This window comes from Orbilia oligospora (genome assembly GCF_000225545.1).
Source record: "Orbilia oligospora ATCC 24927 unplaced genomic scaffold scaffold00043, whole genome shotgun sequence".
Lineage (NCBI taxonomy): Eukaryota > Fungi > Ascomycota > Orbiliomycetes > Orbiliales > Orbiliaceae > Orbilia > Orbilia oligospora.
The window spans coordinates 1,189,615-1,214,155 of record NW_011645600.1 but is presented as its reverse complement, the minus strand read 5'-3'; the positions used below and the strand labels follow the sequence as shown (position 1 = coordinate 1,214,155).

Genomic DNA, 24,541 nt, shown 5'->3' with positions numbered 1-24,541 from the left:
TCGGTCTCGCTAACGGAAACAAATGTCCAAATTTCTACCGTCGGTTTGGTGGTTTGATGTGGGTCACAAATCTCTGACTGGACCAAGAAACATCCGCTAAACCCTCCGGAGGACAGTTGTCAGGTTTCTACCGCTAAAAGGCCCGTCAAGCTGCATGAGAGGCTCTTCTCGTTCGTTTAAATATTCCCTGAATGAAATAGCGTTTGGCATCGAGAAGTACTCTGTACATGGCAGTTCGACTAATGCATGTTCAGGGACTGAGTGGAAATCTATACCGGCCTTGAATATAGCGAAATCTCTCCTGTCAATGCTACCCTATTAGGTTTTCTATACGAACGCAAAAAATCGTATTTTCTTCGCCAGCTATCTGTTATTCGGGAGATGAAATCCTAGCCTTGTCGAAATGCCATCTCGTACGATCGCACCTGGGCGTGATTTTTTATGCAATGCACCCTTTTTTGCCTGTCTTAACGTTAACTAACATACTGTGAAGCATATATGCAACGAAAATGCGTTTATTAAGCTTCGGGTCTTGTTATCCGTATAATCGGAGAGTATTTTGCACCGGTGGCGCAAAAGAAGCTCAAATCCTTCCGGGGGGTTTTTTTTTTTTTTTCAAATACCCCGTACTGCATATCCTTTACCGATGGACTAATCTTCCATGCAGCCGGAGGGGAAATACATAATGGGGCCAGGCAAGAAGGTGGCTCGAATCTGATACCATCGTCTATTTATTTCTTGGCTATGCCCAAGCCATTACGACCTGGGAAAAGGCCTTCCGACATTCGAAATAAATTTCCAAGTTCTACAAAAACACTATTGATTCTTCAAGTTTTTTTTTCTCGATTTTCAATTTCTGCGACTATTGGTCAAGTCCCCTCATCGACTCTTAACTTGCGACCGAAATATCGTCTCGGCCCATTTTTAGGCCGTTTTACCGTTTCTTGGCCATGCAGCCTTCGACAAACGCCTCGTTAGAGGCAGGGAGCAACACGGATATCTCGTCGAAGAAGATAGAGGCAGGAATGGCGACTCCGCAGACCATCGATGCCAGCACTGAAGCACAGATTACAGAATCCGAACCATCAGCGCCAGTTCCACTGCTCAGTGATGCCAGATTGTACATTATTGGTCTTGGGTATGTTTTTGTCATTGTTCTCCCCTGAAACCCCCCAAAATTACCACAACTTGTTAAAAGGCCAGAGTTGACTGAAACCTGGAAATTGGAATAGAATATGGATCGCCCTCTTCCTCGCGGCGTTTGAAACCACTGTTGTGGCCACTAGTTTGGTTGATATTACAAGTGAATTTCAAGATTTCAATCGAGCCAGTTGGATAGTTGTCGTCTATCTTTTAACATACAATGGCTTCCTCCTATTATCTTCGAAATTATGCGACATCTTGGGGATTAAGTCGATGTTCCTTGGGGCGATTTTCATTTTTGGGGTCTTCTCGATAGCCTGTGGAGCAGCTCAGAATATGACACAACTGTGAGTACTTCTCCATAGAAACCCTATAACTGTCCTGAACTAACCGTCAATGTTTCTAGGATTATCTTCCGAGCCTTCCAGGGCATCGGTGGAGGCGGGATATACTGTATCTCTTTCATTCTCATGTTGTCCATCATCACCAAGGAGAAGTTGGGAACATTTTCTGGCGGTATTTCCAGCGTCTTCGCTATTGCCAGTATCTGTGGGCCATTGCTAGGGGGTGTCATTACCGAAAAGTCCACATGGAGATGGATCTTCTATCTCAAGTAAGTTCTTTCCCATGATTAACAATGGTAAACTAGAGAAGGGGGTATCTTACAATGTCGGCTTTCTAGTGGACCCGGTGTCGTCGTAGCCTTCGCTATTTTATACTTCGCTATCCCCGACATCAATCAAGTCAAGATGAACCGACAAACTCTGAGCCGAATTGACTTTGGAGGCGGGTTCTTGTCGGTCGCCTGGTCAATCCTTCTTGTCTACGCCCTCCAAGAGGGTGGAGCCGAGTACCCTTGGAGCCACTCAGTCATCCTTGGAACTCTCATTAGTGGTATTGTCGGTTTGTTCATCTTTGCTGGGTACGAATGGTACATCGCAAGGAAGTCGAGTGTCATAGAGCCAATCTTCCCCCTGAGACTACTCAAATCGCCCGCCTTTACGTACCTCGTATTGTAAGTTTGATAATTCTAATACTTCAATCCCAAAATCGCGCGGATACTAACGATGAGCCCCTTTAAAATTTTAGAACAACATTTTGCATCGGTGTTCCGATCTATGTCACAATTATCGTTATTCCACAAAGATACCAAATCGTCAACGGCGTGTCACCAATTCGGTCGGGCGTTCTACTTCTCCCTATGCTAGTCGTATCCCCTGTTATGTCTCTCATTCCAGGCCTTGCACTGAAAACATACTGGAGATACGTCCCATACGGGTTTGCCGTCGGCGGCATTCTCTCTGTTGCTGGGTCAGCTGGACTCGGTGTCTTAGGGTACAGCGATAAAATCGAAGCGAAGACTTACGGTTTCCTAGTCCTTCTAGGTGCCGGTATGGGTCTTGTCATGCCAATTGGTGTGATGTTGGTCAAATTCATATGCGATCCTAAAGACGAAGCTGTCGCTCTTGGAGCACAGAATATGACCCGTGTCCTTGGCGGGCTAGTCGGTTTGGCCATCGGTACTGCGATACTTCACCAAAAAGTCGAACATGGGCTGCCCGGCGTTCTATCCCCGGAACAGTTACATGCACTATTGAAATCCCCGCAGGTCCTAGCTACACTACAGCCAGACCAGCTCATTGCGGTTAGAAAAGTCTATGCTGCTTCGTACGACCTGCAGTTCAACATGGCAACCGGGTTCGCGGCTCTTGGAACAGTCTTCTCAATCTTGACGACATACTATATCTTACAGGTTATGAAGACTATTGACGCGGAAGACTTCTTCAGCACTCTTGGATTGAAGAAGGGGGTAGACCAGAATAAGACTGAAAGCGAAAAGAAGGCGGAAGACGCGTGATTATTTGCCGGCCAATGGCCGTAGTATACCAAAATAGTTTTGCATTTTTTGGATGGGACTTTTACCAGCATGGTTTATTATGACGCCTCGGAGTTTTGGATTTTGGCAAAGCGATCTTTAAATTGTACCAGCATTTCGGGTTGATTTCATAAATTTGTTTATTCGCATTGTAGCAGTAGATCTCCACTAATCTTCAATTCGGTGTATTATACTCTATATCATATATATATCTCTGCTCCCTAGTAACCCTTCCGTCATATGGTTAGGATTCTATGAAGGCCATACCAAGAGCGAAGAACAAGCTTTTTTTCGATTTCCCATCTAGTAATTTTCGCATTACATTAGCATTAATATACCTCACAAATACAGGGAGCAAGCTGGAGAGATTCGGGTTGATGTGCACCGGAATCGACATGGAACTGCGGTAGAATAAATAATGTTAATAGCAGACACAGGAATTCAATCGTCAAATTTAGTTTCTATTACAAGGGCAATCCTCGACCCTTGCTCTATACATGCTTCAATCATTTGTTGGTATTTGGGCAAATTCTACACCTGGCCGTTCCCATTACCATGTTGTAGGTGGAGCTTCGTTCCATTGCTGGAATCGTGATAGTGGTAATACGTACCGAATCCCAACCTCCAATATTTACAGCCTTAAAACTCGATTTTAAAATCATATTAAAGCCGTCTTCAATTATGAAAATACGTATTGGTTGCCAAGATAAAATTGGCACTAGCTTCAAGGCATCCGTATATCCGAGCTCAGTACCCGCGTGGCTAAATGCTACGGCAAAATATCGAATCCAACACTACGATCTTCCTGCCGATGCGACGACTTTTACACCATCCCCGCAGACTCTCGTACCCCAGACCCGGAAGAACTCCAAAGAAGCTCGGATGCATATCTGCCATTACCCTCGTCCATGCTAAAAGGAGCTTGGGAATCTTGACTTTTTCCTTGAAGATCCACCAAACCCATGATCTGCTGTTCGCAACTGTATTATGACGCTTTCCTTCATCGAGGAAGTGAAGCAGTTAAAACAATTTAATTTAGCCAATCACGTTGATGAATCCCGAACGCCACGCTCTTAACTTCAACGCCATAACGGGATCCACTAATCATGCCTAAATATTATATATCCGGTAGTAACTTCATCCGCGAGCATTCGAACAGGGCTTCGGCTGAATTGGTCAACTGGAAATATCCAAGCTTTTTGTGTATTGAACCTTTGACCATGGAGACAATATGGTTAATGGCGGCGATCCTATATAAACCCCAGGTATCCCTTTTTCTCTACGTGGAAGTTTTACTGGAACTTCAGGGACCCCAAGTTTTCTAGAAACGTTCTTTTCCCCAGAAAAACTCCGATAAGCCTTTACCTATCCTTATCAATTTGATATCTGGCTAGTCTCAGATCTAGATTTCTAGAACCTCAAGATGTTGTACAAATCGCTTTTGACGCTGACATTGGCGACGACGTCCACATTGGCTAGCAGTTTGAGAAGGGATATTCATAAGGGTTTTGGGAATGTGGATACTTTGGTTGTGTTTGGAGACTCTTACACTGATGAGGGGCGATTGGGATACATGCAAGGTAATGGTGGAGCGCTTCCACCTGACAACTTTGTACCGTCGCAGGTATGTTGAATCTTTGGTCAAGTTCTGGGGAAATAATATCCGGAAAATGGATATTAACACTGTAATTCAATATAGGGCTCAATCAATGGCGCCTCTAGCGGTGGAAAAATCTGGGCGAGAATCGCTTCTGATTTAACTGGCCATTCCTTAATCAACTATGCTGTCTCCGGCGCTGTCTGCTCAAACGATCTGACACCAAGATGGCTGTAAGTTAAATATTCGCATGTCAGTTCGATTATTCTTCGAAAACAAGATTTCTGACATGAAACTATCACGTACAGCGACGGTATCAACGGAAACTTCCCGGCAGTCAAAGAATACGAAGTCCCACAGTTCAAGAAGGAGCACACAATCACAAGATACAAAGGCCCCGGAAACTTGAACCCTGACAAGGCTGTATTCGCTATCTGGATTGGAACCAATGATCTTGGAAGCGGTGCATTACTCACCGATGAGCATCTCGCCGGCGTCACTCTCCCCGATTACACAGACTGTGTCGCAGAACAAATTAGGGATCTGTACAACTATGGTGCAAGGAAATTCATAATCTTGAACGTAGCTCCGTTGGAGAGAGCCCCTCATTATACACAAAACGGGCCAAACGTAAGTTTCACGTCAGATCTGTCTATATATACCTCTTTTCGTTAAGAAATATATCTGAAACTAACTTTAAAAATCAGCACTACTGGCACGAACGCGACTCATTCCTTGAAGGAAACGCCACCGCTATCTCCCAAAAGATGGGAACCCACGTCCGTTCCGCCAATCAAATCTTCAAGTACCAAATCCCTGCTCTCGCCGATGAGCTTCGGGGTTCAAAGGTTGCGTTGTTGGACGCATACTCCATCTTCCAGGAAATCTACGCAAACCCAAGTAAATATCTAGACTCGCCAGCCGATACGGTCGGATACGCAAGCAGATGTGATACTTGGGAGGCTTGCAATAGTTGGTCGAATACCGTCGATCCCAATCCCGATAGGTTTTTGTGGTGGGATGAGTTGCATCCTGGTGTCAAGACTTCGACGGTTGTTGCCCAAGAATTTGCGAAGGCCCTGAGGAAGGAGAGTGACTTTGCTACATACTATTTTTAGACAATTGTAGTGAGAAGTTGAGTGTACGAGTAGTCCGACAGCGAGCGATATCATAATTAATATCTGGATACCATACATACTATGCATGTGAATTCGAATGTAGTAGTTACATGCAGCGTGCCTAACTCATCGTCGGGACCTGATCCTGTCTGTGCCACGAACTACGTTGCAATTTTCGACACAAAAGAGTTGGGGGAACACAAATCTACGGAATGGGAAGTTTGTGCATGAAATCCGTAGGCTGATCCTGATTGAAAGTCGATGGGACAGCGCGACTCCGCAAGGTTGGTCAACTTGGATATTACGTTCGAAAGACGAGTCTCTATTGGCCGGTTTGGACTTTCAAAATAATGGCAATATAATCAGCACAAGGGAAATATTAAAATATCGAACGCGTCATGCCAGATCTGTGCCACAGTGTGATATAATACGAAAAATGGTCAACAGGTGAAGAGAACCTGCGAGGCGCAAAGTTATAGCAACCACCACAGCATAAAATACCTGAAATCCCCCCCTCCTCTGTCAGCTCTTCTGCCCATATCTCTAGATCTTAAAAGTTTGGAAATTTCTAATCTGAGAGTCAAATCTAACTCGATTAGACTCTGTTTTTATTCTAAAACTACTTTGAATCTTCAATATAAATACCACGAAGAGATAGTTTCGAGATTCTATTTCATTTTCAATCAAAACCTCAAAATTGATTCGACATCGGCGGTGCCCTGATATCTGATAAATATTCTCTCATAATGCAGCATGAATTTTCGGTGAAAGCCTATGATGGAGCGAATACCCAAAAGCGTCGATGGGCTCCTAAAGCCTCTTGGGACCGTATAAAAACTTTCGTTCTCGACGAAGTCACCAAAGGGAAAACACAGAAAAATATAATTGAGGATCTTGAGGGACAGGGCATATCTATCGAGTAGGTTCCTTGGAAGAGTTATACTTTTAATACATTTCCAAATTAGCGAGTTCAGATCTGGCGTTCTGTAGCGGACTTTTGGTGAAGCTAACGATTTGAATTCCCTAGATCTTATCAGTTAAAGCGACTACTAAAGGAATGGGGCATAAGTGATCGGAATATCCGCCAGAAGAATCGAAAATATATTTTCGAAACAGAGAAGCGCCTTAAGGAGCAAGGAAAATGTGTTAGGACATGGCGATTTAAAGATAACCGCCAGCCGGTTAAGCAATCGCAGCTAGCGGCGATTAGGAGAAGCACCGGAAAGGAGTTTCAAGGTGGGGATCTCTATATCATCAACCCTTTTGAAATACATAGTTATACTCTCGGATGATGCTGCATGGGAGACAATGCTTGAGATATCCTTCGTAAATCAGAAATTCTGATAAAAAATAAAATGTCTAATACATCAAAAAAATGATTTTACATATAGATGTTAAAGCAAGCCCAGGCGCTCTGATTGTTTCGCCCGCAGAATTGATGGAGGAAAATTATCCTGCCGGGATGTCCCAGATAGGGTTTCCGAGTAACGACCATGTCCGCGAAAGCATCTCGGAAGCTCAACTTGAACATGACGAAGTCTCTCAAGATACACATATGGAACCAGTTATATATGTATCGAACATGGAGACTGTCGAGCCGGCGACTACAGAGCAATCACCGGCCTCTTCAGACGACGAGATTGAGTTTTCAGAAGGTTTCGTCTCTGAGCCGATGCCCACCAACCCTCCAATTCTTGGGATGCTAGGAATACCAACTACCTCAATATTCGAAAACGAAAGAAATACTAGTAAGGCTGAGAACAACTCTGGGATAACATTTAGCTCGCAAGCAAGCGCTGCGAGCAAAACTTGTGAAAGTGTCCAATCTAATCCCGAGATCCCAATCATTTTGCAGTCTCTTTGTGAAAGTTTTACTGCCTCGATCGATACGACTCAGGCTCTCGTTGCTCAAACTAGGGACTCATTGAGATCTCGAACTCTACTCAGTCTATTGACACCAGATGGTGAACCTAAAGGCTGCCTTGGTATTCCTTTTCATTCTCCATTTGAAGAGCATGTTCTCACCGTGGCAATGCAGGCTGGAGAGTTCAGGGACGGAGTGGATAGCCTCCAACAGAGATTTCAGAGTCTCACTATTTCTGCCCCAGAATCAGATAGCTCGCAGCGGGGCAAAATACCAGATAACAACTATTTTACTCTTTCAAGGTGTGAAGATATTGTTCGGTACCAGATGTCATTGGATTTGGCACCCTGTGAAAATCTTCCGGTCGATTATAATATGGCGTTTTGGATGTCAGGGGGACCGTCACAAATTCTAGGGAACATCGAAAGCAATTTAAGGCTATCATTCGTAGACGAGATCTTACAAGAGTTTTACACTGTTATTGAACCGATGTGGAATGCCATCTGCTCGCCAGCCGCAACAATGCAAAACTTGAAAGGACAGTATACATTTCGTGGTTTTCATAGGCAGCAGTTTCGCGAAAGAGTAGTCAAGCTACCCCAACTTCTGCAAACCTAGAGCCTGACTTCCTGGTCAACGTTCTCGACACTCCAACTTTTCCACGAATTTTGCATTCTGTGGTATGGCAAGTCTTACTGGGAGAGACCGATACTTCGAGATATCCTAAAGTTTTTGATCGGAGTATTATCGACGTTCAAACCATCTAAGGGACTTCTCACCTGCCTGGTAAACTTAATCACAGGACTTCATCACGCGCACCCTGAGGATCAAATGGTTGCCCTCAACGCCGCTAAATATATCTTTGACAAAGCGCGTAAGACCTTGGGAGATTATGAAATCTTTATAATTTGGGTCGCCGCAAAGATACAACTCCTCCTTCGAGGAATGAATCGTCAAGAGGAAGCACAGAATTTTGGGAAATACATTACGCATTTCCTTAAAAAGCCTTCCCAATCTGACTTAAGAGTCGATTTTGCCGAGTTGAACTTGGTCTTAGGTGCCGAAATCATAGATTTCCAAATACAGCAGAAAGCCTTCCCCCAGGCTGCAAATTACGCCCAACTTTTGGATTCCAAGCACATCTTAGGCGCACCCGAGGATGATTTCCATTGTCTCGAGAGTCTAGCGGGCCATTGTAACCGCGGGAACTTCGACTGCCTTAAAGCTCGGGCGTTCTCGGAAATCGAAGACTATGCTAGCGCGCTAACCGAACTCCAAAAATCGATGCGAAGACTAGAGACTCGTGGAGCGCCCTACCGGTCTTGTAATATATGGGTAATACGTGATTTTACTCAGCTGACGGCAGAATTCTTGACAAAAAGGGGTCTAGTCTTGTATGGTCAGCTTATATTGAAACAACTGTCCCAAGCGCTGGAGGATCAAGGTTTTTCGAATGATCATCCCGTATACAAGGGTGTCTTAGCTGCTGAGCTAGCCGTGGACTTCCAGATGTCTCTTGACGAAGAAGATTGGGCGATACCAATGATTGTATCTCAGGGTCTCGAACCCTCACTATATACTTTGAATTAAGCAAATTTACGCTTAAAATCAGGGTTAGTGATGTGCCGAAACCGTGGAGGAATCATCACGAAGTATGTACCAGGAGGGCAAGCGCATGGTTCTTAGGACTATTATTTTAGTGTAGTACTACAATATTCCAACGCCATGGCTCTCTCTCATTATATTAAAATCAAATTGCTCCAAGCCTGACACTCCCTCGGTACCGTCCCATCTCCCACCGCATAAAGTCTAACCTGTGCCCTTAGCTCCTTCCCCATGACCATCACACATCCAAACATCGTATTCCTATCTGTTCCCGTGATCTCCGTGTCAATATTAATGTATCCATTCTCCAAATTCAAAGCCACATATAAGAGTACACTGCCTTCATCGCTATTGATGTCGTTCAAAGTCTTTAAGCTGATACTATAGTCTGTGATTGCAGAGATACCGATTGGGACCGCGATCGACATGTAGTATTTTTCGCCATCAGGACCGTTGGTATATACTCTATAAGTCTCCATGTTTGGACGGTACTCTGTTATGAAGAAGGTAGCGTTGGTAGAGGGTAGAAGGAGGCATAATGCTGGGTCTAGAGTATCGCCGGCCCAGGAGAGATACCATCGATTATATGTACCCGAGTCCACCGTGAGGCGGCCAGCACCTGGGTAGGATATTTGGGTTGTATTAAGGACGGTTGTGGTTGAAGCCGCCAAAAGGACCTTAGTTTCGGTTTTTGTTGGAGCATCGGTCAGAGGTAGGGTCATGGTTTTGCCTTTGTTTGTTTTGGTTATGGTTGTAGGCTCAGAAGGTGCGACAATTTGTGAACACGCCTCACTAATGTCAATTTCGCAGAATGAAGCTAGTTGTGGAGGTGTTTTCTCCGGAGAATCTATTGGATAATCAATATCCGCATTGGTATTCGATCCAATCTCAACCTTTGTCAGTGCATCATCATCGTCCTCCTTTCCATAGACACCATCATAGGAACTCTTGTTCACCACCAAATAAGTGACTCCTGAAACAGTTTTCTCTTCGGTACTCTGCACATGCCGCTTTTCTGGCTGGTCACCGGCATTGTAGACCGTGGAAAAGGCGACGGTAGCTGTTTCTGTGTAATATGTCGAAGTTTCGACTTCCGTTTCCTCATCCCCTGTGATATTAACAGTCACAATGAGAGTGGATCCGGCCTTGGTCTTAACAACCGTAGCTGGACTTTTGTATCCGAGTAGGTTTGAACAGTAATTTCTGAGGTCCAACTGAGCTATAATCTGCACTATTTTCCACACTTGCGTTGGGTTTGGCGTCTTTGGACATTTTGTTAGTCTGCTTTTCGAAAGGGGAAGGGATGAGCTGTCGTTGGAGGTATCTTCATTATTAGAGCTTATTGTAAGGGCCTTAGAGGTTTCTTCATCATCTGGGCTAGTAATTAATGAATTAGAAGAGGTACTGGAAGGGGAAGATACTATGGCTTGAGGAATTGTAGTGGTGGGAGTTGCTGTCAGCCCGCTAGGCGGTATTACGCTATTCGTGGTGACTATCGTTGACGTGAGAAAATTTTGAAGAAGTGAAGTACTTGGATTTTGCTTAGAAAGTTTGATGTGGCTGAACCCTTCTGGAAATGCCGCTTTTGTCGGCCCCATAAACAACCAAGATACCGAATCCACATCAGTAGACACGTACCAATCAAACCGACTATTATTTTGGCCCTGTTCGAAGAACTCGAGAAAACCATCTTTTATACTAAATCTCGAAGTTAAATCATCAAAAGATATATTTGTTTTGGGGCCGTGAATCACTTTATAATATTCACTCGCTTCGTCGCGTTTGTGTCGCGTTTGGTTTTGATCGACAATTCGTAGGAATACAATGTCATTTGGATCATCTCCGCTGGTAAGATATCCATGATGATGCAAAATAAACATTGGAGGAACTGCTCGCTCGGGGTCTGGTATGACTGGTCCGATTATTATCGTGCCCTCCGGGCCAAATTGCACGAAATGGTCCGATCCCGCACTTTCAAGCATAAACGGTGAATGATGGTTTATAGTTGTGTGGGTGTCTGAAAGAGAGCTAGAGGGGATATTATTATCCGAAGAAGAAGAATCTAAATCGATTTCTTCACCAATACTTTCTGTTGTTGTAATAGTAGTAGTCGGACCATCGCTAGAAGTAGTGTCAGGAGCCGTAGAGGCTGACTGAGCGACCGATCCCTGGCTCGTCAGGACTCTGTTCTTCGTGTTGACCGCATTAAGTTTTGTACTAAAACTATTGTTGTCTAAGGTTTCAGATTCACCTATAGCGCTGTTCTTCGTCGCCGTAGTCGTCGTCGTAGTGGCACCATAGAAAGATGTTGATGTCGTTGTAACCTGATTATCGGAGAGTATTAATGCCGCCGTACTATTAGAGGTGGATAGGAAGAATAATTGTGAGCTTGAACGTGAATTGGATGCCCGTAGTACTTCGTGGCACAAAGGGAGCCCAAGGGAAGAGCATTGGGCTTCGTCCGTAACATAGACAGTCACAACAGGGTGCACTGTCTCATATATAAGCGTGGACTTCGTGACATATTTTGTTTTCGGTGCTAGCGCTAGACCGAGCGATATAAAATATATGATGAAGAGCGCTAAGATAAGGAGAGCCGACATGATGCATGGTTAGAAGCTAGAAGAAGCCCCGGCTATTAGAACAGGCGATTCGAGCGTCTTCCTGTTCAAAGAAATTTAAGGAGTCTTGATGTCATGAATATGTTTTTGGGCAGCAATAAGACTTCATATTTGACTAGCCTCGAGACCAGGCGCAGAATATTTGACCCAATCTCCTGTACAGAATCAGTATCATATTTGCATGTTTTTGTGGAATTTTAAGACATGTGGCCCAGGATGCCATGTGTTAGATCATGTAGAGCTTGACCAGTTGGAATGTGTTGTTGAGTAAAATACAACAGTCTCGAAGTGGCTTAGCCTTCCCGATTAGGACGTCGGCGACCACGGATGGCTTTGCCTGGCTTAGCTTAGGGCTAACGTTCCTTGAGGATTCAGTTTCCCACCGTTGGCGTTCAAGCTTTTCGTGGCCATGACATGATCGAGATGAAATGACTCTGTGAATCGATGGTGGACTCCATATGCTATCTGGGCAGGTTTGCAGAAATTGTGGTCAATGCAACTGCGGTCATTGTCCGGTCTTGGCTGATGCCATGTTCGTCAGCCTTGCAGCGTGAACGGAATGTCAACATCCCGCAAGTCGTGTCAAAACCAAGGAATCCAAGCTTTTGCTGGGCTTCTTGGTGCACGGGAACCAGCTCAGTTCCGACGGGATTGGCGACTTGCGAAAAGACCCTGAAATGTTAAGTTATGCGAACGTTCTGTTTTCCTTTTGAATGTTGAATCATCGAAATCCCAATATGAGATATACCAAGCGCCTCTCACAATTGTCGACGACGGCTGCTTGCCCAGCAGCTGCTTGACACCTGGCTGGTCCCCCTTTCGAACGGCTTGTTCCAGTATCTGACGTCTGATCTTTCCTTGCTTGGCGCTGTTTGCAAGGGAACTGCGGGAAAATCTGGAACTCGTTACGGTCAAATTAAAACATCGCGTCGAACCAATTGGCGATTTGGATTGCAATTCGTGAAGTCTAGTTCAAGGTTGTGGCGTGCAGGGCTAGGCTTCTTTTAAAACCCAAGTCAGTCCCCCAAGCTCTTTGCTCCGAAGTAGGGATTTCTTTTTACCTAATACTCGAACTTATCGAAGAAGAAGACTCAATTCCAGGACCAGCAGACCTTTTCTGCGCGTATTTAGGACATTGTTTTGTGGGATTCGGGAATACAACACCACGCTTTCCGTAGTACTGATATATCCCTGCCTTCAGACGACATCAACTTTTTGAAGGAATACTAAGCCGTTAGAACTGGATAACGCTGTTATTGTGGACGAAGGAGCGTAACGACGCCGTTTGGTGCACATTTTCATCCGATGGCTACCCCCGGCGACCTCGAAAATGGGCCTAAAGAGCCTGAAGTTACAGCCCCTACAGTTTCAACGGAGAGTGAACTCCCACTACCTGTAGCGCCTCGATCCTCTCAACACCATGACCCAGGTCTATGGAGAAATCCATTATTCCGTCGAAGAGGTCAGCATGAGACATTCGCAGGACTTACACCAGAGGAAGCCCAGGAAAAACATGAAAGGAGGTTGAGAAAAGGTGCTCAGCCTAAGCCTGCTCGGTTTAATCCCGTTAAGGCAACAAAAATCACAATTAAGAGTACCTCGACATTGAGTTCCTGGAGTAACATTTTGTTTCCGGCTATTCCTGCTGGTATTGTGATGTGGTACACTAGTAGGGATACGCATCCGCTGGCTGTATTTATTCTGAACTTCATTGCAATGGTGCCAAGTGGCAACCTTCTGGCTTTTGCAAGCGGAGAGCTACAAGCGAAACTACCAAAGGTAAGCGTTTCTGCATAGGCGCAAGCTAGATAATATGTTGTCTAATGTCTAATAATATCAATATAGACTATTGGGGCCACTCTCGAGATTTTTACAGGCGCTGTCGTCGAGCTCATTGTTTGTTTGATCCTTCTCATCGATAAGCAATACGACGTCGTCCGAGCCGCTCTCCTAGGATCTATGCTTGCCAATCTACTTCTAGTTACCGGTGCATGCTTCCTCGTGGGCGGTATTGCCTACCGCGAGCAAGATATCGCAGAATACGTAACAGAAGTATCCGGAGCTGCTTTGTTAGTTAGTGCTGTTGGAGTTATCCTCCCCAGCCAGTTCTACCAGGCAATATATACACGGGCAGACATTGGCGAACATGATGCTTCGCTTCGAGTCGTTGATGTTAGCCGTATTGTCAGTATTGGGCTCCTGATTGCATACGTCTGGTTAGTATCATACGGCCGGGTCGATTTAGGAGTGCTGAGCTAACCCTAACGTAGTTTCCTCTTTTTCCAACTCAAAACTCACAGTACCACGTTTCATCATGTTCTTGAACAGGCAGAAAAAGCAGATGCAGATGGTCACAAGGAGAGATATCGCCGAAAGCTTTCTCTTCTAGAGGCGATATTCCTTACCCTTGTCGGATTGACCTTCGTCTCATTCTGCGCCTACTTCATGGTGCAGGAGATCCCGTACATCGTGGAAACGAGGCACATTTCGGATCCTTTCATGGGTTTGATTTTGGTTCCACTCATCGAGAAGGCTGCAGAACATTTGACAGCCTTGGATGAAGCTTGGGATAGTAAGTACTTAAACTAAGATGGTGCATGATAATTATCCCACTAACAGCATTATAGGACAAATGGACCTTGCTCTATCCCATTGTCTCGGTGCAACCGTCCAAACAGCTCTTCTCGTCTCTCCCATCGTCGTTATTGTCGGATGGGCAAAAGGACTGAATATGGATCTTAACTTCGAGTACTTCATGGCATTCTCCCTTCTCCTATCCGTCCTAGTCGTCGGCAACTTTATCCGAGACAGAAAGACGAATTGGCTGGAAGGGAGTTTCTTGCTTATGGTCTACTTTATTGTTGCCGTAGCTGCTTTCTATTACCCCAATCCCGAGGGCCACGGTGCAAAAGTTGACTCTGGTGAAGGGGAATCTCACGGGGCGAGTGTGGGTGAAGAGTCGCATGGGTCTGAGACTACGAGCGCTTTACTGGAGGCGGCTACGTCTGCAACAGTAGAGCATGTCAAAAGGATTATTATGGGGTGATGACAGGTAGGCGGTAAGTGTAATTGACGGCTTTGAGGATCGCACATGGCTAGGAGAGGGCTTTGGGTGTTTTTTGGACCCACATCGGCATGCATTCAGCGCTTTGCATTTATTATTTTATTTCATCGTACACACAAGCATAGCCCTTTGATTTTATGTTTTGATCTATCACGAAAGTACTTCTTTGTAATGCCTATCCGTTTAATACTAATATAATACCGAGTTGAGAAGGGTCATCAATACAGTGTGCCGAAGCGTTTTAATATAAGACTACATAAATATAATGCAATAGTCACTTTTAGCCTATAGCTGGCTGGTCGACCAGTCTCGAAGACTGAATACTGAAGACCTGTCGAGGCCCCGCTTACCCTGCCGATTCTTGTGTAACTGGGGCCGGGCTACCGCAACACAAAAAATGCAACACAAGGTTTGCCTAATATATCCAGAGCAGCGCTAGGAGCAGCTGAGAGATCCGAATCAAGGGCTATGGTACTGATGTTATGTAGAGCGTAGAAAGTAGATATATATGGGAATAGAGTTAGAGATTCATTACCTAGCAATACATACAGGCATAGAGAGATGGCTGTTGCTGAGACTGGGCCTCCAGACCAACTGGTTCTCTGAATTGACTTGTTGCCATTGTTCTTGTTGTCATGGCTGGGAATGAGTAGACTTAGTGGATGGGGGTCTGGGGGAGAGCTGAGGGGGCAATGGTTGTGGAGGTGGAGGTGAGAAGGTGTGGGTGTTTATTTTTTCTTTATTTTTTTTGTTATTTCCGAACCGCCGTCAGTAGAGACACATGTTACTTGTCTACTGGCGGTGGTTCGGAAAACTGATAATGAAAAGTGTTTTCTGTACTCTTGAGCTTTCTATATAATTTTGTTTTCGTGATTCTGTAGACTGTAGTAACGTGAAATCTTGAAACCCTAAGTATAATTCGCAGACTTAAAGAGTAATCTATCACCACCAAACATCCAAAAGAGGCAATAAGTCTGTAGTTGGCACTATCATTCTGGTTCCCATTGGTCTATTAATTTTGATTATTTGTTGATATATACTTTAGATGCTTTACATATAACTCGAAACGAAGGAGCCTAGTGCTATCTTACTGCATACTAGCACACTTGAGATTCATCCTGACATCCTGACATCAAACCTTCAAAAGAATGGTTGTATCTCCTTTTTGCAACGATTATTATGGTCGGGCAGCGTTCCATTTTGGAAATAAGCTAGAGCATGACGGAATGCGCAGGTATTCCTAGTGAGGAAAGCCGTATGCTAGAAAAAGTCATCATATCGTTAGTTCCAAGGTCCGAGCTCTAGATCTACAAATCTAAAAAGGGATTCATGTATTTACCGCTATTTCGTCGACATAGAACATCTTTGCCCCCTTAAAGAGCTTTCTGGCCTTCTCAGAGCTATGAAATTCAAAATGTCAGTTAAAATACCCATCAGAAACCAAGTATCGGCAGACGTACTTTTCAAAAGGAGTAATAGGATCCAATAATGTTCCCGCAAACAAAATCGGAGTTTTAGTCGCACCACCAACAGGTCCATACCACTCCCACGAAGGTCGTATTTGCCACTGCGAGCACTGTATCTTGGCCCCCAATTTCGAGACACCACCGACCCTACTTGCCAATTTCCAAGCCTGTTCTTCAGCTGGAGTTATCTCTAAGCCGCGAATATCTCTCGCATCTGTACACGAAACTTGAGTAAAAGACTCTGGAATAGTCGTTACGGGAGCATAAGTCGTAAGTCCCATCTTCATCTGAAGTTCAAAAAAGGCCGCTTGTAAAGCTTCAAGGTCCCACTCTGCTGGATTAGGGACTAATATTGGCTCTGCGGCGACAAAGAAGTCCGATAGATGAGGCCAGGTTTCGTGTGCTCTGTAAATAGAGTTGAAGATGAGTAATTTTAGAGTTATGAGGATACTAGAGACCACGGGTGCGTATTCCTTCCCCTCTAGTTCGTACTTTGTTGCATTTAACCTTGAGGTGATTGTATTAAATCTATCGCGGAGATAGTGAGAATTTCTCGTCACGGGGACTTTTCCTGTACCAGAAGGGCTCCTGGCAGTGTAAAAACTACACCTTTCCGGACCGGCGTTGAAACACGAAGAGAAAAATAGTGACCATGCTTTGTCAGCGTGTGTAACAGTCGTGTTCACATCGCTATGAGAAATCCATGTTTCGGCGTCTACTACTCCGTCCAAGAGGAATCTTCCAACGTTATTGGGGTAAAGAGTTGCGAAATATTGGCCGAGAAGTGTACCGTAGCTGATACCGTAGAAGTTTACTAGGGTGGTGTCTTCGGGTTGGTTTCCTCCTCGAGCGAGAGCTTTGCCTATAGATAGCATATCCGTGGCTACGACAACGGTGTTCATATGTGGTCCTGCTTGGTTGTATTGAGAGACGTATTCTTGACAGGCGGTATTGAATTGAAATGCCGTTTGGTAAGCCTGGGGCTTCCAAGATGGTGGATCATCAGGTATTAGTATTCCATAGGAGACCTCGTCGTTATTGGGTGGAAGTTTAGTTGCACGTCGTCTGGATTTTAGTTTAGAAGGAGCCTGGAATAAAGTTGTCGCATTTTGACGTTCAGGCTCAACCGAATATGGTATAATATCACAACTTCCGTATGGAACCGAATAACCGATACCTCGAGGATCGAAGCCTAGAATATCCCATCCGGGGCCAATGATATTCGACCTGATTTGTCTGGCGGTTGGGACATCGTATACTGTTTCCGAACCTAAACCACCTGGACCACCCGGATTGATCAAAACCGAACCCTTGTATGGGACATCCTTATCCGCAGGATATTTGATGATTGGGATTATGGCGCGGAGTCCATTATTGGGTTTTTTGTAGTCTAGGGGAACGCTGAGTCTTGCGCATTCGAAAGGGATTTCGGTAGTTTCGTTACTACAGGGGTACCATTTTAGATCGACGGTTGCTGGGATCTGATAGTTGCTTCGTTAGCTTAGAGATCTTAATGGTTTTTTGTACATACTGGGGACTATATAACTGGGGCTATATGATAGACTTACATTTTCGAACAACCGCTCTCTTGGAGCTTGTCTTTTGAGGAGAAATGGATTATGGGCATGTGCATTGCCCAAATCTAGACATTCGACTCCATAGAGAAGGACCAAAGCAAGAAAGGTCTTTTGCTGCATTGCGTCGGATTATTTGATTGAAGATAACCTGACTCCCAATCACGCCGAAGTGAGATTGTAGATAGACGTCCTAAATCAAGACCCCGTAAATATAGGATTTAAAGAATATTGCCCCAAGGCTAGAACTGAGGACACACACTTATATAGGCCAATACCAAGGTCGTGATTTTATAAGATTTAAATCATCAATGGAAATTCAGGATGACCTACTTACGTAACTTCAATCCCTAGGGCTTCGTAAGTTCGCGCATGGTTATTGCGCCCTCGAATTCCTCGACAAGGCTAGGTTTTAGTATCGATACCAGCGGCTTAGATACGACCACGTCATTGGTAGCCGCAAGTTCGAATTCGCGGTAGATTGATAATAGCATTGTAGCCTAGTATTCCGAAATCTAATCAATCTTAAGATCGCGATGAGTCGGACCCCGAAATCTCGGCATCCGGGCGCGAACGTGTGGAAGGGCCATCAAATTGGGGCGAAGTCGGCCAAATCCTAGGTATTGGCTGCGAAATCGGGCTTTGATACGTAGCATGGTTGCATCAAGCGTGTGGAATGATTTTATTGTATAAATGTAACACTTTCACTCGCTAAGATTAATATTTTGTACCTTGTCGCTCAGGTCGAAGCGTCTGATTGTGGGGTCGGGAGAATGGAAGGTCCTACTGAGTATTAGTTCGCCCGAAAACCCGATCTGGAAAACTCGCAGTGGGGCTCTGCCACGGCTAGCTAGCTGCCTCTCCTGGTTCTAATCTTTCGCTAATCTTTCGCCGAGAGATAACTGGAGGTTCTTGAGGTCTTCTAGAACGAAAGGGGGGACAGATAGTTCCATTCTTCGATCCTCTGACATTTCGAAGAGAAATGTCTTCAGTCGATCGTAACGTTACTTTGCTCTCTGTTTCTGATAGCCCTCTGACGAATATTCGCGTAGTACAAGGCTTCATTGCTGTTTATTCTGCGAACAAGGTTTTTTTTTAGCAGGGTGTACCTGGAAGGATGAGGCTTAGACTCGGGTGCACCCGTACCTTTCCTCCGACGTTGGTTGGCATTAGGTAATTCACAGGAAAAGAATTTCTAGCTTGGGAGAAGGAACCCTGTTCATCGATTGTAGAATGTGCGAATACCGCCGCGTCATATTTTCTTGTGATAATTTTATCAGATAATGTGTACTTACCTAGTATATACTTGTCCCGGTGCCGCAGCGCACAGGAATGGTTAACTTTTGTTGCGACTGGTCTGGGGTTATGCCTGTTACTCGTCCATTGAGTTGCTTGATCGGGGAATATAAGAAGGCTGAATCATAAAGATTTTAACTATAATAAGGGCTCGCGGTTACCTGCTTAAAAAGAAGCTCCGAGGACGAGATATTGATGAGCCCCATTCAATTGATCAAGAGATTATGTATCAAACATCTTTTCTTACGCTCTTTCTCGAATTTTCATTACAAAATATCTAAAATTAGTCGTTACACAACAACACACGTTCCCCCGAAATACCACACAGTTAACCTGCGTGTCCAACGTCACTATTTCCCATTGTTGATCGACCTTCCTTCCTTCATTCATATTAGCAGCCTACCGAACCGAAGAGGTTTTTTTTTGTTTTTGAGATAATATTCGGGTATAACTGTGAAGTTGGGGGTGGGGATAAATAACGGGTAGATTTATAAGACGGAAGGCTTTTACAGGATGACCAGCTTACTTAGTCAAGTTTGCAAATGACGCCCTATAATATATTAATATTATTACTATTCTTCAACCCATAGGGAGTTAATAGAATCTTCGAGTTTATGAGTATGATGGTGAAAAATCAACTTGGCTTCGCGCGATAGTTTCTTGCTACTATAAAAAAAAATCAATCTTTCAACCTGTATTGGGGCTCCTTCGAGCCGCGAGATATATCCTACTACTTGGAATCATATGAATAATCATGCACGTTGCGTTTCTCTGGCTGGGATCTAGAGCTATAGAGAGCCAGTTGCAAAACGTGAAGTAAGAAATAGCGCAATTTGCCCGGTCGATCCAACTTTGGTCTCAAACAAGACCCAATACGTACCCCAGGCAGATTCAGATCTATGAACGGTTTTCCAAGATCACTTAAACGGTTCGTCCAAACTCATGTTTTGGGGCCAAATCGGCAAAAGAATCACAATTTGTTTGCACCTTAGGACTTAACTCACTTGATTTCGGCAGCTCCCCACTTTCAGCCTCAATCCTGTTGTACCTAAGTGCCGAAGGGAAAATTAAAACATTGTGACGGGTTTCATCCTGTCACAAAAGAAATTCAGTTCAATGAGAACTACGAGTATTCCACTACTATTATATTCCCCAAAATAAGAAAATACTGCGTAACAGTCGCGGTGGTTGCGAATATTGACCATCATGCATCACCGGGCGTGCAGCTTGCAGAGCGGCAGATATGCATGCCCATATTTCTACAGGGTCCAAAATCCCTTTCAGGTGTTGCAATTCGTTGTCAGCCTCTTGTGCCTATCCTGGACTGGATATGCCATGCAATGTGGCGTATCCTGCTTAAGCTTAGTGGTGCGCACGTTCGCTAGAAAATGGTGACACCACCAGCAAGGCCGAAAAAAACATTCGAATATAGACAAGTTTGGTGATATTGACATATTTAACTGGAGGAAACAATTTTGTGGACGGCTTGCATGATGAGAGCCCTGCCGGCTGCCGCCCCGGCTAGATAACGGTTTGAAAGAAATAGGGCTGCACGATATCGCTAAAGTTCAGCAAAGGATCCGGATATATCCCTCAGATTCTTCTGAATCAAAATGTAGTCGACCTGCTTGCTGGCTCAGAAAAGCTTTTGTTCTCAGTCCGAACTATCGTCCAAGGTACATATATATAATGTGATTTTTAAGAAGAATTTCGGTGCCAAAGACAAGACTGTCACTCAGAAGCATAGTTAGTCTGACTCTATAGATCTCCCGCCGCACTCGTCTATACATGAGATAGTTTCGAAAGGGAAGAGAAATATTACGTCTGCCTATCGTGCATAAGCCATGTTTTGAATTTGTGCTCGAAATATGGGAACAGGCACTCCGTCATTGCATTATAGCGAATACAAGTAATGGGACGCCACCGGGATGTATTCGGATCTGTTTTAATATTATAGAACGGAATAAAGTGCCGTTAGAATGTATAACGAGATTTTATAGATGCATTCTTGAGGCAATAAAATTTGACCAAAATCCATCCTGCAACATTTGATAAAAGTACAACTCTGTCTAGAAGTTCCGTCATCGGAATAGCACCAAGCTATAACAGGAACCCAGTATTCAAGTTCGCTAGTTGTCGTGGATCTGGTATTATCAGCCGTTAGTTTGGGTATTGGTGCTGTCCAAGGGGTGGAAGGATCCTATGCATGACATGCGAATATGGTTGTCCGTATAATCGGTTAATCGGTTTGTGGGTAACAATCTCCTAATTAACAACCTCAAACCATATTCATTGCCAAGCCATACTCTTTGTCCATCTCAGGATACAAACTGTGGGACGGGACCCATTTCGTCCGTGCCAATTGTTTAACGATCCTCCTCCGACATACCGAAATTTCCTCGGAAAAAGCAGGTTGGTATGAGAAGCGAAACACACAATACCGTGCATATGCATACCTGGATCTTTCGCTTATTGCATTTGCAGGAATTCCGGTATCAATTGGCTAGCAGTACACGGCTTTATCGATAGCCCTTATCAATTACTAACTAGCCTCTTCTAATATAATGCAGTTGTATGGGTGGGTAAGTTTAATTAAGTTTGCAAATATCAAGGGCGATAATTGGTCAGCCTCATATACCCTGGCTTACGCCCCTCTATATCAGAACTGCTCGTCAATATCACAATTCTGAGAAAGCCTTCTCGTTTTACATAATGCATATAGGGACATTGAAAAATCCAACATGAGGCCTCCACACAAACCTTCACATAGTATGAGGGTTTAGTCTCGAAGCCAGACGCCGGGTCAGCCACCAAAAAAATGAGGGTTATACAGTCTGGGAAATGCTGTAACGGCGTATTCGATGGAGCACTGTAATGCAGCGCAGCCAAGGTCGACTATAGGAAATCATATCTCAGTCTCGGCTCAGGACTATTCGTAAGTTCGTCAGTTCTTGCACTAAGAAAGTGGAGAATGCCCAGAGACCAGTATTGTTCTCTATAACTCCCTATTGGAGTTTGCCGTGTGTGGGTTAGCAATGGCTGGGAGGGATTACATTAATAGTTCCAAACTCCCGCTCTGGAGATAGGTTTTAATGTTTTGTAGCCATCCATTTTGTGTATTAAATTATACAAACCTCAATAACCATATACTAACTTGCGAAGGTATGGATAAATCGGTAGCTACCATGGAGTCGGGGTCAAGAAAAGAAGAGCACGGAGTCCCGCTGAAACCACTAAAGGGACTTAGGGCTTTTATTTTCTTAATCGGACATTCGGTTTTCTGCATCGCTCTAGCACTGGTGGTTGCTCTCGCTATAGACGGGTATCAAGCTATCGACACCTCGACCCATAGATATGTGGGTGGGAGGCTCAGATTACATGTCAGCGATGTCACAACATTCGTTTCTGTAGGCCTAGTCCTCGTCAAGTTGTTCGTCAGCTCATGGTCGGTTATTGCCATATGGGATTGTGCCTGTCAACTTAGCAAGAACAAGGAGTTCGGTGACTTTAAAATCGGTGCCCCCGGGTCAGCTAAAGAAACCGAAGCTGCCGAAGATTTCGAAATCACCAAGGTCGCTGCTACAGATCAAACGGCTGAGGTTAATGACGGTAGCAAAGCCAATACCACTGACGGCACCGTTACTGATGCTGGGGCTGAACGGGTATCATTTATGCTGTCATGGCGTGTACCTCCATGGTTCATGTTCCCCCCCAAGCTACCTAAGCAAGGCGGTAGCTGGGTTATTCTACTGGCATTACTCTTCATGCTACCCCAGCCATTCCTTGCGCCTCTACTCTCCGGCTCAATCGATTGGGCCTCATCATCCACGCTAGGAGATAAAAGCCAAAACATAAGCTCGGTTTCTCCCACTGCCAACTTCAATCTATGGTACTGGTACAATGTCGGAGGATATATTCATAACTCTCACTTGAGGCGGGCGGCAGGTTATGCGGCACTGGCCTGGGCTAATCCAGCAGCAGCCGCGAAAAACGGAACCTCAATCACCGGGAACGGATGCCGTCATGTCATGAATGATGACGGCCTGCCAGTCAACTCGACAGTATATAACGTTACAATCCCCTGCATTCGGGTACACAGCATCTCCTGGGCGGTCAGCGCTGAAGAAGTCTCATCGGCTGATGTTGAGTTGATTACTGGCGGCGAATCCAAGAGACTCAGCCAGATAAGTGAGGATCTGAGTTTATATTACACCGAGGGGGCAACGGTCGTTTTCGATGCCAATAAGACGTACAGGGTCACCGATGACACCTCGGTCCTACCTTCTTCCACCTTATTTTCTGGTACTAAATCTGTCGGCCTCTTACTCACCCGTCAAGACATAACGAGGCCTCTCTGTCGAGGTCTCCAACCCACCATTTTCGGCCCCGGAAACAGATATGACAAATATTACAATCCTCCCGACCATAATGACTTCCATCAAAACTGCTATCTTGTTGGTAAAATCGAATTTACAGCGGGGGTCACCACTAGCCGTCTCAGCAAATACATCGCCCCACGTATCATCGAAGATTCGACTCCTATCGATGAAGTCATTTTCGAGCCAGACCCATGGGTTCAAGAAGCAATCTGGCTTCTGCCTGACCTCATGACTATGCTATCCAACCTGAACTCCTCTCTGCTCCCAACATGGGATAATATAGATGGGTACACCGAAGCTTTGCTTAGGCAGGCGTACCTCGGGGCATGGGATGCTTTCCACGGCGCTTTTCAACCAGTTGGTCCTTCGGTCGTTGCTATACCCCAAGAACAGAGGATCGTTGCCAGTGTATCGTTCAAAAGAGTTTTCGGATGGCTGGCCGGATGTTTTTTGGTTCCGGTGGCCGGCATCCTATTGCTAACCGGTGGGGGGACAGTGAATTCAGATGAAGTCGGGGAAGCTTTAAATAGCATAGTATATGAGTTCTTGTCTCAGTCCGGTGGTGGATGAGGAAAGAAAGAAGCATGAATGGGAATTTATGAAAGGGTTTAGTGAGAGTTATGATTAGGTTGTTGACTGAGAATTCAACCCTATAGGTGGAGTTATATCAAGATAGGTTTTAACAGATCTTATAGCTATATAGTAACATTCTAAAATCTATTTGTCGATTTTATCAGCAGTCCTTTTTGTCTAACAAACTATTCTTTTGTTTAGAGGATAGCATTACTGTTATAAGATAGTGGCCTAAAGAGATACCGAGTCCTAATGTTGAATCCTCCGTACTATAAATGCCCAACGAGAAATCTAATGTTTTCTACTATATAATTAATAAGGCAATTCAATTCAGTCGCGGTAAGAGACTCGGGTCATTTAAATTA

General features: G+C 44.7%; 8 protein-coding genes across 8 annotated transcripts; 6 read left to right on the top strand and 2 right to left on the bottom strand.

Annotated features, from left to right (window-relative positions):
* Positions 1-950: 950 nt before the first annotated feature.
* AOL_s00043g375 (uncharacterized protein) lies at positions 951-3,001 on the top strand (the record flags this gene model as incomplete). The annotated part of the gene is made up of 5 exons (XM_011120861.1): positions 951-1,138; positions 1,233-1,490; positions 1,550-1,756; positions 1,826-2,158; positions 2,233-3,001. 5 exons carry the CDS (start codon positions 951-953, stop codon positions 2,999-3,001), a joined length of 1,755 nt encoding a protein of 584 aa, XP_011119163.1.
* A 1,441-nt stretch (positions 3,002-4,442) lies between these two features.
* On the top strand, positions 4,443-5,734 carry AOL_s00043g374 (uncharacterized protein; the record flags this gene model as incomplete). Its single annotated transcript, XM_011120860.1, has 4 exons — positions 4,443-4,643; positions 4,719-4,849; positions 4,925-5,246; positions 5,324-5,734. 4 exons carry the CDS (start codon positions 4,443-4,445, stop codon positions 5,732-5,734), a joined length of 1,065 nt encoding a protein of 354 aa, XP_011119162.1.
* Positions 5,735-6,480: 746 nt separating this feature from the next.
* AOL_s00043g373 (uncharacterized protein) lies at positions 6,481-8,216 on the top strand (the record flags this gene model as incomplete). Its single annotated transcript, XM_011120859.1, has 3 exons — positions 6,481-6,653; positions 6,762-6,970; positions 7,126-8,216. 3 exons carry the CDS (start codon positions 6,481-6,483, stop codon positions 8,214-8,216), a joined length of 1,473 nt encoding a protein of 490 aa, XP_011119161.1.
* A 213-nt stretch (positions 8,217-8,429) lies between these two features.
* On the top strand, positions 8,430-9,188 carry AOL_s00043g372 (uncharacterized protein; the record flags this gene model as incomplete). The annotated part of the gene is made up of 1 exon (XM_011120858.1): positions 8,430-9,188. The coding sequence occupies one exon, from the start codon at positions 8,430-8,432 to the stop codon at positions 9,186-9,188; it is 759 nt and encodes a 252-aa protein (XP_011119160.1).
* A 149-nt stretch (positions 9,189-9,337) lies between these two features.
* Positions 9,338-11,806, bottom strand: AOL_s00043g371 (uncharacterized protein; the record flags this gene model as incomplete). The annotated part of the gene is made up of 1 exon (XM_011120857.1): positions 9,338-11,806. The coding sequence occupies one exon, from the start codon at positions 11,804-11,806 to the stop codon at positions 9,338-9,340; it is 2,469 nt and encodes an 822-aa protein (XP_011119159.1).
* Positions 11,807-13,129: 1,323 nt separating this feature from the next.
* AOL_s00043g370 (uncharacterized protein) lies at positions 13,130-14,870 on the top strand (the record flags this gene model as incomplete). Its single annotated transcript, XM_011120856.1, has 4 exons — positions 13,130-13,603; positions 13,670-14,040; positions 14,095-14,396; positions 14,452-14,870. 4 exons carry the CDS (start codon positions 13,130-13,132, stop codon positions 14,868-14,870), a joined length of 1,566 nt encoding a protein of 521 aa, XP_011119158.1.
* Positions 14,871-16,028: 1,158 nt separating this feature from the next.
* Positions 16,029-18,051, bottom strand: AOL_s00043g369 (uncharacterized protein; the record flags this gene model as incomplete). The annotated part of the gene is made up of 4 exons (XM_011120855.1): positions 16,029-16,148; positions 16,228-16,288; positions 16,349-17,835; positions 17,923-18,051. 4 exons carry the CDS (start codon positions 18,049-18,051, stop codon positions 16,029-16,031), a joined length of 1,797 nt encoding a protein of 598 aa, XP_011119157.1.
* Positions 18,052-22,409: 4,358 nt separating this feature from the next.
* Positions 22,410-24,173, top strand: AOL_s00043g368 (uncharacterized protein; the record flags this gene model as incomplete). Its single annotated transcript, XM_011120854.1, has 1 exon — positions 22,410-24,173. One exon carries the CDS (start codon positions 22,410-22,412, stop codon positions 24,171-24,173), a length of 1,764 nt encoding a protein of 587 aa, XP_011119156.1.
* Between the last annotated feature and the right edge of the window lie 368 nt (positions 24,174-24,541).